This window comes from Bidens hawaiensis, unplaced genomic scaffold (assembly GCF_021521415.1).
Source record: "Bidens hawaiensis isolate Kalapana, Puna unplaced genomic scaffold, B.hawaiensis_p1.1 tig00004364_1, whole genome shotgun sequence".
Taxonomy (NCBI): domain Eukaryota; kingdom Viridiplantae; phylum Streptophyta; class Magnoliopsida; order Asterales; family Asteraceae; genus Bidens; species Bidens hawaiensis.
In genome coordinates, this window is record NW_027491263.1 from 798,244 (window position 1) to 811,447 (window position 13,204).

The window sequence follows — 13,204 nt, forward strand, 5'->3', positions numbered from 1 at the left end:
TGACAACAATCTGACTTCATCGATGGCTGCCATTCGATTCAACCTTCTACTGTCTTCTTCATCATCATCATCATCATCTATTATTACAACAAAACAACTCCTCAATCGAACCTGTTCATTCAACCTCAACAGCAACATCAACGGCGGCTGTTTGGCACGTGTTTATAGTAATAAACACGTGTCGGGTTCGGTATCGAAAACGACGTCGTTCTCGCAGGTAGATTAGATTGATTGATTGATTAGGTTATTGTGATGTATAATATAATATATTGATTATGGTGGTAGTTGATTGAATCGTTGATTGAAAGACGGGATTTGACGGAGGATGAAGCAAAGGAGTCGTTGGATTATTTGCTGCGGGATGCGAATGAGGCGTTAATAAGTGCGTTTCTTGTGCTCCTAAGAGCCAAAGGGGAAACGTATGAAGAAGTAAGTAAATTATTATTCTCTTGTTTTTCCCCAAATTTCATATTATTGCTTTAGCTTTTCATTTATATATAATCAATCTTGTGTAATTTCATTAAACTTCTTGATTACGGGTGCAAACCACCCAAGACTAAGCTCGAGCTTTAGAATTAGAGATCAAAACGAGCCGAGCTCGAGCTTAAAAAATTATTCATGAGCCAAACTCACGCTTTATAATTAGAGATTAAAACAAATAAACCGTGTTATTGAATTGAATTGAATTGATATTGATTTCTGAATGATTGATTACAATAGAGAGCATTGATATATATAGGCCTAATCTATATTAAGTAAGTAAACTAGGGCCGGCTTTATTATGTCTAACATTCCCCCGCAAGTTGAGGGCGGGGTACGACCTGCAACTTGGACCGTAGAAGTAAGAAACGTTGAGATGGCAGTGGTTTGGTAAAGATGTCAGCGACTTGATCATGAGTGGAAATAAACTGAACCTTTAGCTTCCGTTGGGCCACTTTTTCTCTAACAAAGTGAAAATCAACCTCTACATGTTTTGTCCGAGCATGAAAGACAGGATTGGCAGAAAGGTAGGTTGCTCCAAGATTGTCACACCATAATGTAGGAGACGACTTTGGGACAATACCAAGTTCACTGAGAAGAGCCTCTAGCCATGTTAATTCAGCAACAGTGTCAGCAAGCGCTTTGTACTCAGATTCTGTTGAAGACCGGGAGACTGTTCGCTGTTTTCTTGCATTCCAAGAGATTAAGTTCGATCCAAAATAGACTGTGAATCCCCCCGTGGATCGACGGTCTTCCGGACAACCAGCCCAGTCAGCGTCCGAGTATGCTTTGAGACTATTCGACCATTGGGAATCAGTAAAGGCATGAAGATTTGTGGAGGAAGCATGTCGAATAAACAATCCATAATGCGATGTGCCTTTGAGATAGCGAATGATACGTTTGACCGCCGACCAATGATTGTCCGTAGGAGCATGCATATATTGGCAAACTTTGTTAACTGCATAGGTTATATCAGGCCGTGAAAGAGTGACATATTGCAGTGCTCCGACGGCTTGTCTGAATTTGGTTGGATCGGATAAGGGAGCACTATCACCAAGAGAAAAAATCTGAGAACTGCTCATCGGAGAGGGTACGGGCTTGCAGTCCACTAAGCCGGTTTTGGTGATGAGCTCCGAGATGTATTTCCGTTGAGAGAGAATAATGTTCTTCCCTTGAGGTACAATTTCAATCCCCAAAAAATAGTGCAAGGCACCCAAATCTTTAACCGCAAAGGCAGAGCTAAGCTTGCTTATTACCTCGTTGATGGCATTAGGATTATTACCTGTGACGATGATATCGTCAACATAAACAAGGACATACACCAGCGTACCGTTGTTTTTCAAAATGAAAAGAGACGGGTCAGTTGTCGACCCATTGAACCCGATGGAGTGAAGAGTGCCAGATAGCCGATGAAACCAAGCTCTAGGTGCCTGCTTAAGCCCATATAAGGACTTATGAAGAAGACAAACGTGATTGGGTTTGTCCTTATCAACAAAGCCCGCAGGTTGGCGCATGTATACGGTCTCTTCTAAGTCTCCATGTAAGAACGCATTCTGAACGTCAAGTTGGCGTAGTGGCCACTCATTTGTCACTGCCAAGGAGAGGAGAACCCGGATGGTGGTAGCTTTTATGACGGGACTGAATGTCTCCTGGTAATCAATTCCGGGTTGTTGACGATAGCCCGTGGCAACAAGGCGAGCTTTGAATCGAGTGACTTTTCCATCCTGATCTTTCTTCCCTGTACGCCCACTTAGAGTCAATAACATTAGTATTTCGGACAGGTGGAACAAGAGACCGTGTGCCATTTTCCGCTAGCGCGGTAAACTCTTCGTTCATGGCATTGCGCCACTCCGGCGACTTGTTGGTGGCGGTAAAGGAGGTAGGTTCAGAGGTGAGAGAAGAGTAACATGAGGTCTGAAAGGAAGCGGGAGAATAACGAGTTACAGGGGTGGGATTTGGCCGCAAATTGGCAGGCCGAGGGCGAGGTTGGGGAGGCTGTTGGGGCTGATTTGGGGCTGAAGGAGCCACTGAAGGGGTGTGTTGGCTTGAAGCCGAGGGTGAAGAGGGTGGGGATGGGTCATTAGGAGGTGTAGAATGGGTTGGAATTGTGGAGGGATCCGGGTAAGTAGAGTAATAAGGATCCGGGTTGGGGGTAGGTTCCGGTTTGGATTTCTGTGCACACGGGAAGAATTCCTCATCAAAACGAACGTGTCTGGCGACATAGACCCGATCAGTGGCTAAGTCAAGGCAACGATAACCATGATGAACGGGGCTATAACCAAGAAAGAGACAAGGGGTAGAACGGAAGTCCATTTTGTGAGGATTGTAGGGACGGAGATAAGGAAAGCATTGACAACCGAATATGCGAAGAAACGAGTTATCGGGAGGGCGGTGAAAGATATGTTGGTAGGGAGACTTGTTGGAATTTGAACGCGAGGGCATGCGATTGATTAGAAAAACCGCCGTTTCAAAGGCAAAGTGCCAAAAACGTTCTGGTAGGTGGGATTGGGCTAGAAGGGCAAGACCCGTTTCAACCACATGGCGGTGACGGCGTTCAACCGTACCATTTTGTTCACACGTGTGAGGGCACGAACGACAATGAATCAATTCCAAGGGACGAGAGAAGGGGGGATAAGCTTCGAAATTCACCCCCCCAATCAGTTTGAACATTCTTAATTTTTGTGTTGAATTGACGTTCTGCCATGGTAATAAATGATTGAAAAGTCAGGTATACGTCTGATTTTTGTGCCAACGGAAAGTACCACATGTATCTAGTATGGTGGTCAACACACAAAAGAAAATATCGATGACCATCAGAAGATAAAGTAGGAGATAAAGTAGGAGCTGGTCCCAAACATCACAATAAATCAAATCCAAAATATTATTGCTACGAAAATTAGAAACAGATAACGAAAGTTTAGACGACTTTCCCATTTGGCAGGGAGTACATAAAGAAGAACAAAGTTTATTCAAAACAGGTAAAGAGAAAGCAGAAACAATTGATTGAAACACACGAGCATGCGGGTGTCCAAGACGATTGTGCCAGATGGTTGACGAAGCTTTAGTAGCGGTAAAGGAGACACGTGGAATAGACTTCAGTTGTGGTAGGCTAAGCGAGTATAAACCATCTTTACTTGGACCCATGAGTAGGATATGCCGTGTAGACTCGTCCGTCACAACAAAAAAAGACGAATGAAATTCAAAGAAAACATTGTTTTCAGTACAAAATTGTTGGACAGAAAGAAGATTCTTTTTGATTTGAGGAACATGCAAAATGTTAGAAAGATTTAACGTTTTGTTTGGAGAATAGAATTTAGAAGAACCAACATGAAAGATAGGAAGAGGATTACCGTCGCCAACATGGAGTGCTTCATTACCAAAGTATGGTTCAGAGTTATCCAAGCTTGTCAAATCCGGTGTAACGTGACTGTTGGACCCTGTGTCAGGAAACCATGGGGAGTGGCCGGATTGAGAAGCATTTTCCGAGAAAGAAGCATAGTTAGCCTGCGGTTGTTGTCGAGCATTGCCTGGCCCGGACTGATTTGGACATTGAGATGGAATGTGAGCAATACCGCATTTGTTACAATGTCGATAAACTGTGTTTTGGGTGGATGCCCAAGCAAATTGTTGGGTGCGATTGTTGCTTCGACCTTCGTCGCGGTTGCGAGAATAGTTTCCTCGGTTGTTGTTGTTGCGATAGTTGCCTCTTCGGTTGCCACGGTTGCCACGAGCTGCATAGAAAGCTTGCGGTTGAGGATTAGGAGAGGCCGTGGGGCTCAACTGAAGACCAAGTTGAGAGGCAATTTGTTGCAGTAATTGAATAGCATTAGGACGAATCAGGGAGTCCGTAGCTGCTGTGAAAGCTTGTGGCACAGCAGGGGCCGATCTGGAATACATGAAATCATGATCATTCAACAAGCCATGGAGTTCAACGGACGTTACCGGTGGTACTCGGCCAAGCAGGGAAGACTTTAATGGGTTGTATTCTGGTCGAAGACCAGATATGGCGAGCATGACCAATTCTTTATCTGGTACAGGAGCGTTGATATTGGCAAGGGCATTAGCATACTCTTGAGCATGAGTCAAATAAGCAATTGGAGTTTCATCACCTTTTTGTTCAATGCGCATGAGTTGAATCCGGAGAGAATACTCGCGTGTTGGATTACTCGGCGCATAGGCACGAGCAAGGGCAAGCCATAATTCTCTGGAAGTCGTGCCTTGAACATGTTGAAAGGACGCTTCAGAGATGGTTGAAGTAATAATCATTCGAACATGAGCATCATTAGTGATCCAGTGGAGATAACTGGGGTTATCAACCGAGGCTGTATCTGTTGTAGCGGCTGTCTTTGAAGGTGGACACTTGATTTTTCCATCCACGTAGCCAAAAAGGTTGTTGGTTATGAGAAATGGTTGAATCATCTCCTTCCAGAACCCATAGTTGGTGGGTGTTAAAGAGAACGCGAACTTATGTGAGTTGTGAGCAGTTTTCTCTGCAGTGGAGAAGGAACTGATCATGGCCATTGGTAAAGAAATCGAGAAGGAAGAAGGCTGCTTGGGCAGCGATTGAGTGTTGGCGTCGGGGTTGGGATTAGGGCCTGTGACGGCAGAATTAGGGTTAGGTTAATCTTGGCTTTGATACCAAAATAAACCGTGTTATTGAATTGAATTGATATTGATTTCTGAATGATTGATTACAATAGAAAGCATTGATATATATAGGCCTAATCTATATTAAGTAAGTAAACTAGGGCCGGCTCTATTATGTCTAACAAAAACGAGCTCGAGCTTAAAAAAATATTAACGAGCCAAGCTCGAGCTTTAGAATTATAGATCAAAATGAGCCTAGCTCGAGCTCACGCTCTATGTAAGTTAAACAAGCCAAGATCGGGCTTGGCTCGTTTGCACCCCAGTCTTGATTGTTGATGATATCAATCTATAATAAGTGTATTTTTTGACCATGAAAAGTCGACTTATGCCCAGTTTTGAATCCCTTATAGTAAAGCCAATATCAAATTTATCATATTTACCATGGATGCGAGAGCATAGATGTTATGTTTTATCCTTGTGTGTATGTTTGGAGTGTTGTGTTGAGTCAATCAATGTGTAATTAATGTAAAATTGATGATAATTTGACTTTTAGCAATTGACAATGAAATGTGTTATGGCTAATTTGTTTATGTTAATTTTGATGATTGAAATTTGTTGTTGCTAGTACTGTTATGAGTTTAACATACCACTCTTTCTAGGTTTTGATTTTATTATGTTACCAAAATGTAGTGTTTGACCATAAAATGTCAACAAGTCTGACCCAAAAGTTTTTAACATAAACATGTATCATATTCATCATTGATGCAAGAATGTATTATTCCATATGTATGTTCAGAATGTTGTTTTGAATCAATAGGTATCCAATGCATTAGAGATTAAACAAAACAAGTTTTTGATTTTTTATACCAATTTATATGAATATTGTGAAATCTTGGAATTATGAGTGTGCAGGTGGTGGGGTTAGCTAAGGCCATGATTAAACACTGTAAAAAGGTAGAAGGGTTAGGTGACGCGGTGGACATTGTTGGGACAGGTGGAGATGGTGCAAACACTGTAAATATTTCAACTGGATCATCAATATTAGCAGCCGCTTGTGGAGCAAGAGTCGCAAAGGTTGCATTTTGTTTCGATTTTTAGTGAATTATAGCCAAATCTTGAAATGGGTCAGTTTAGTTTATGGTTATCTTTAATGGGTCAAGCTGGTTAAGCTTAAAGGTTTGACTAAAATGGAGTTACCCAAGGTGGCAATTTTCTTAATGTTGGCATTTTTAATGAATATCTATAAATGGGTCGGTTTGGTTTTTGGGTTATCTCTAGGGGGTCAAACTTGTTAAGATTAAAAATTTAGCTAAAAGGGATGCTAGTCAATTGTGTCGAACAAAACAAATGGGTTCATAGTCATCCAAAGTGGCAATTTTCTTAAAGTTGCCAATATAATGAATACCTTAAATTGGTCGGTTTGGTTTATGAGTTATCTTTAACGGGTCAAACTTGTTAAGCTGAAAGATTTAACTAAAGCGGATACTGGTCAAACGGGTTAATTGCCATCCAAAGTGTATTTAAATGGATAATCCTTCAAAACTGTTTTGTAAATAAAAGTTTGCTTAATATTGTAATAAGATAGTTTATGCTATCGTATTTAACACACTAATTATTTATAAAATCAAGAATTAGATAAAAGAAGTGTTTGTGGGTTGGCCCAAAACGACCTGACCCCCCTGCCTGTTTTGTGATCTTCTTTTTTTTTTATAATGATTCAATTTACATGTTGCAGCAAGGTAGCAGGTCAAGCTCATCTGCATGTGGAAGTGCTGATGTTTTAGAAGAATTGGGTGTTGCAATTGAATTAGACCCCGAGGTTTGTTGGTTTCCTAAATATAGTATTTTATTTTTTAAATCTTATGTTTTTTAAAACAAATTCAATTGTAGTTGTGCTATCACCATCAGGAGGCTTTTTTTGACATTGCTAATAAAGTTATTGAATTGTATTGAAATAAAGTGAAAGAGTAATAAAGTTTTTGTGCCATCCTTTTCATGAAATTAAACATTGTACTTAGCAATAATAAACTGGTTTGACAAAAAATACCAAATATTAATGGCTCATATTTTGCGTATGTTTAATAAGTTATTCAGTTTTATGCAAATATATGTTTTAATTTGTTATTTAATTGTATTAGGGGGTGAAAAGGTGTGTGAACAAGGCAGGGATTGGTTTTATGATGTCACCTGTGTATCATCCTGCAATGCAAATTGTTAGGCCCGTGAGAAAGCAACTAAAAGTGAAAACCGTGTTCAACATCCTCGGTCCTATGTTAAATCCAGCACGGGTTCCTTTTGCAGTTGTTGGTGTTTACAAGGAAGACCTAGTTAAGTCTCTTACTAATGACTCATAAAGGTTGGGTAACGGGTGGTTTGGGTTAAAACGGGTCAAAACAAGTTGGGTTGACCTTCAAGCACTTTTTGTTATTCTATTAAATATCTTTACAAACAAAGTGTGATAATTATGAAAACAAAAGTAATATAATATCAACGGAAATTTCTGACATATCAACAACTAATTTGTGGTTACTTTTGTTATTTTATGGTTTTTAATTATAAAATTTGTTTTTAGTTATTTTTGTTGATGTTTAATTATTATGTCATACTTTATGTTGTCTAGTTATATTGTCACTATACTTTACATGTCGGGGAAAAGGTTTTTTGGAGTCGTTTGACCCGTTCTTAAATATTAAATTTTTATTTGATCCGTTTGAGATAAAACAGAACCAAGATCAACCCATTCATGGTTAACGAGTTTACGTTGTCACTTTAAATGTTGCACAAGAGAGGATGCTGTTTTTCTTGGTATACGGAGAATCATAGCCTTCGATCACATATATTATTAACTTACACATAATATTTTTATGTTGCATAGGTTCATAAAATGGCAAAAGCACTTCAACGGTTTGGCATGAAAAGAGCACTAGTTGTACACTCTGAAGGCTTAGATGAAATGAGTCCTCTTGGTAAGATCTATTCTATGTTTTTTCTTTCTTTCTTTTGTAGCAAGTTGTTGCAGTTAACATTTTGAACAACCAATATACTTTCCAAAATGCCAGAAAAGGAAAAAAAATAAAAAAGAAAACAAAGATTGTCAAGAAAAAATATTACATATATCGATTATGAAAAAAATACCAAGGAAAATGTTTTGAAATGCCAATCGATATCTTTGCTTGTTCTAATTGGAAATGCCAGAGAAAAAGGTAAAAGGGTGACTTTACATGTAATTAACAGAAAACCCAAACTTTGATAACCATTAGGACCAGGGATGAAGGAGAAATCAATTGGTGGGGACTAAATAACTTTTAAACTTTAGGGACGAAATCCAAAATTTGGACTAAACCACACGGACCATCCATGTAACTTACTCTCTTTTTAATCTATTTATATTTACAGGGCCAGGACTTGTTCTTGATGTCACCCAAGATTCCATTGAGAAGTTTTCGTTCGATCCATGTAAGTTTCTTGCCCAATTGAGTTTTACATCATAAATATATATGATCTATAATTTTGTTATATGTTATATTTGATAAATATTTATGCTCTATAATGCCAACTGGCAACTTTATTATACAATGTAGGCAATCAACATTTAGTACTATGATGCCTACTTTTAGATGGTCTTTGTGTTCATATTATATGTTCTTTCGTGTTGTAATGAACTTAATGTTTTTATTCAATAGTGGATTTTGGGATGCCTTGTTGCACTGTAGACGACTTGCGCGGTGGTGATGCTAAATATAATGCAGAAGTGTTACGGCGAGTATTAGCAGGAGAAAAAGGATCTATTGCTGATGCATTTGTGAGTTTTTTGTTACTAAAATTTAAATTTACAATTCTATTGATCATATGGCTCAAAGTTTGACCAGATTTGACCAAACATTGATGACATTAGTTGCATTTGTGTTTGTGTATTTTATAGTCAAATGCCTAAAACCAATTAAAGAAAGTAGTTCTTTATTATCCATGCATCAGATATATAAAACAAGTTTTATTAGTTTTATTTACAGGGGAAACTCAACTTTTCATACATTTTTCATCATAAATGAGGTTTTCTATATGATTTTAATCTTTGGTTCCTAAATTTGTATCTTTCCATTTTAGTGACGGTATGTTTTTAATTACGGGTCAAAATTGGTACTTTTTTAATGCTTGTGGTACATTGGATTGAGTTCAATAGACTTGCTAACATCCTTTTTTTCTTAAATTCTATTAATAGTTAACGTGTCAAGTATGTGTACAAAACCTATTATATTAAAATAATTTATGATATTTTGAATAAGGCGATTTAGGAGGTCATATGTATTGGAGATACGCTTGAGATGGCTTTTAACCTGTTTGATATTTTTAACTAATATCTAGTTAAATTGTTCAACTTAACCCGTTTGACCAGTTAGAGATAAAAAGTAAAAACAGTACTAAATTGACCCGTTTATAGGTAACCTTGGCTGTTGTTTCTCTCAAGATACTAAGGAAATCAACTTCTTTATATGATACAACAACATTCTTCTAAAAGAAGTCAACATTTGACTTTTGAAATTTGACTTTAACTGTGTGCCAACAAAAAAAAGTAGTTTTTGCAAGGCAGTTTAACTGTCTGTTTCTCTTTGTTTCTCTTTAGATACCAAAGGAAATCAACTTATATATAGTAGATACCACATTCATCTAAAAGGTCAACTTTTAACTTTTGGACTTTTGACTATCTGTTAACAAGAAATATTTTTCAGGCACTGAATGCAGCTGCAGCTCTGTTGGTGAGCGGCCATGTAGATAGCTTAGGAGAGGGAGTGGCTGTGGCCTGTGAGACATTAGAATCTGGAAAAGCGATCTCAACCCTTGAAAAATGGATAGATATCTCCAAAAACTCAATTGTAAGCCCATTGGTTTCTTTTTGAACGGCATAAATATTATTAACCACTGACTAGCAAGACACTAAGCACATTGGTTCATTAAAGTTAGTGATTTTGGGTCGGGCTGGTGGGTTGTGTAACAGGCCAAAATAAGTTAGTTTTGCTACATGTTGAAACATGTCGGAGTTTTGATAAAATATTTTACTTTATTAATAAACTGATTTGGTAACTTTTGACCCGTTTGATAATGTCGTAAGTTAATAGATTAAAATTGTGACCCGTATAAATTTGCAGTTTGTTTCCAGTTAGTGATCTGACTTGACCCTTGTATTTGCAGAATGATGAATTGGCAGCATAAAATTTCAATAAATGAATTTTGAGGTTGAAGGTGGGAAATTGTGTAGATTTTATTTCAGGCGATTTAACAAGCAAAAAAGAGCCCCAAATCAATTTCTTGATTGTCTTTTATATAATTTTTAGGGTTTATGATGTTTTAAGTTTCTTGAATGTTTTCTTCTTGTATCCTACAAAGATTATAGAAAAAGTTTTGGCTTTAATAAAATAACCAGTTTATCTAAATAACAAACTGACTTGTTATCCAACTTTTACCGGACCGAACCTTGCATAATTAAAAAAATCAAACCGAAGGCAGGACAGACACCGACTAGAGGTGCACACAGAAACCGGTTTCTAACCGTTTTTGTAACGGGTTACTAACCGGTCCAATCCTAACCGGTTATTAGCCGATCCTAACTGCTGGTTAGTAACCGGTTTGTATTATTGATTTAAAAACCGGTTAACCGATTTTTTTGATTATTATTTTATCAAAAATCCGGTTTTTTCCGGTTATTAACCGAACCGGTCAAAACTGTTCTCCAACTGGTCTAACCGGTTATTTCCTGCCAAAAATCCCGGTTACCAAATTAACCGGTTAATGGTTAACCGGTTAACCGATTTGTGCACCTCTAACACCGACTGGGTTGGGCCATAATATTTGTATCTGGAGATGATTTTATGGTGGGCCGCAAGCTCCAGTGGACTGGACTCCTTTTTATGGGTTATCTTCACACTAGTTTGTGACAAAACAGAAATATTGGTAGCAAAAGCTAGATGAAACTCCAATAAACTAGTGTTTTTAAGGAGATTTGAAGATTTCGGTCCAATAATAAAAAGATGTTGCTTAGCTAACCTCTGTAGAAATTGAATTTTATAGAGAGAAATAAATAAATATAAAAATATTTTTCACTCTTGTTCTTTCTATTTTCCTTTTGGGTGCTTAAGGGGGTATTTTGAGTTGAATTTCTACCCATTTTGCTTTGTTTTGGAGTTATACCTTCCTCCTCTTATGCCTTAGCGGTTGTTGTGGGGTGCTAGATGGGGGGTGAGCAACCCGTAGTTGCTCCCCTCATTCGAGTGTGAGGGGTTTGGTCTTTGATTCTTGCTCTAACTCATCTCGAGTCGGGGTCTTTAGGGGTCCGGTGTCTTTTGTGATTTGTTTGTTTTCTGTTCTCGTGTGTACATGGCTACCATAAAAAGAATTCGAAACATAAATACAGGAGGGCTTGGTCCTAGCTCCACTTACGGTTTAAGGCCATGCCCCTTTAAGCATTTCCACGAGTGTAAGGATGGTAGACCTGGGTCCTCGGGGTTTTTTCGCCTACTTGAGCACATGCAAAGTACCCATTTCAAAACGGATACTCGGAAGAACCTTTTAAAAGACGCTATCTCTAAGGATTTGGACCTTTTTATAGATGTTGGGGAAGCCCTTCGGGCGGGGGATAAATGGTTATGTGGGAGGTGCATGACGTTGCATGCCCTTAGTAGGGGGTGCAAGCATGCTGATGGTGTCTATTCTTTTTCTGTGGATTCTGGAGATGCTGGAGAATTCATCGTTGGGATCCAGAAACCTAATCGTGTGTCTGTGGATAGGGACCCAGGTCCATCTGTGGGAGTGGTTGGGGATGTATCCCTTTTGGAACGGGTTTTCTCCCTTCCCATTCAAACGGTTAAGAGCATCCCCCCAAGTTGTCGTTTGGCGTTTGCTCAGACTTTGGCATGCGCTTTACGTAAGGTAGTGGATTCACCGGGCTCGATTGAGAATTGGGTCAAATTACTATTGTTGCCGCGTTGTACTTTAAGGGTGGTGAAACCTTCCACTAGGCAGGAACGCAGGTCAGGGAATCGAAAGTCTTTGCAATGTAGTAGCATTCAGCAGGCACTTGCGGTGTGGAAAGATGGATCTGGTTTTGCTGACTTGGTTCTTTCTCTCTTTGATAACGTGGGGGGGAGCACTTTTTCTAAAAGAGATGTGGGAGGGGAGGAGGGTTCTGAAAACAGCCTCAATATTAAACAATGTCTCAGGAAAGTCAGGGATGGTCATTTCACAGCTGCAGTCAAGGTATTATGCTCAAGTGGGGTTGCCTCTCTCGGAGATTTAACCATGAAAGCACTCATTGATAAACACCCAGTGGTGCCGCCTCCGTCCTTGCCTTCTAGCTCTGTCGCCCTGCCTACTCTCTCTGTGGATGGGGACTGTGTGCTTAGATGTATCTGATCATTTCCTAAAGGGACCTCATGCGGGAGAGACAGGATGCGGGCGCAACACTTGTTGGACGCTCTTAGTGGTGAGGGATCAGTGACTTCCATGGGTATGCTCTCAGCCATCACTGAAGTCGTCAACTTATGGCTAGGGAGTCTGTGCCCCAAGGTGCTCGCTGAGTTTATTGCTTCGGCCCCCTTACCCCTTTATTAAAGCCGGATAATGGAATTCGGCTCATTGCTGTGGGGGCTATCTGGCGTAGGTTGGTTTCTAAAGTGGCTATGAAGATGGTTGGGAAGGAAATGACTCAGTATTTAGGGAACTTTCAGTTTGGGGTGGGGACCCCTAATGGGGCAGAGGCGGTGCTTCACAGCGCGAACCGGTTTCTTAACTCGTTTCACGCGGACGGCTCTTTAGCTATGCTTACCGTGGACTTCTCCAACGCCTTCAATACGGTCGACCGCACAGCCCTTCTCCGGGAGGTTCATCATCATTGCCCATCTATCTATCTATGGGTCCAGTTCCTTTATGCCCAACCGGCTAGGTTGTACGTTGGTGATGATTGTATAGGGGCTACTACTGGGGTTCAGCAGGGAGACCCCCTTGGGCCCCTCCTCTTTGCCTTAGCATTACACCCTCTTGTTCTCCGGGTACAAAATGACTGTAACCTCCCATTTCATGCTTGATACTTGGATGATGGGACTATTATTGGTGGTGCCAACGAAGTCGCTAAAGCCCTAGACATTAT

The 13,204-nt window shown here is 39.7% G+C and overlaps 1 protein-coding gene across 1 annotated transcript; it reads left to right on the forward strand.

The window, feature by feature from the left end:
* Window positions 1-22: 22 nt before the first annotated feature.
* Window positions 23-9,962, forward strand: LOC143626445 (anthranilate phosphoribosyltransferase, chloroplastic-like). The gene is made up of 9 exons (XM_077096539.1): window positions 23-217; window positions 286-429; window positions 5,980-6,141; window positions 6,803-6,886; window positions 7,206-7,394; window positions 7,943-8,033; window positions 8,464-8,523; window positions 8,751-8,869; window positions 9,795-9,962. Exons 1-9 carry the CDS (start codon window positions 23-25, stop codon window positions 9,960-9,962), a joined length of 1,212 nt encoding a protein of 403 aa, XP_076952654.1.
* The last annotated feature ends 3,242 nt before the right edge of the window (window positions 9,963-13,204 follow it).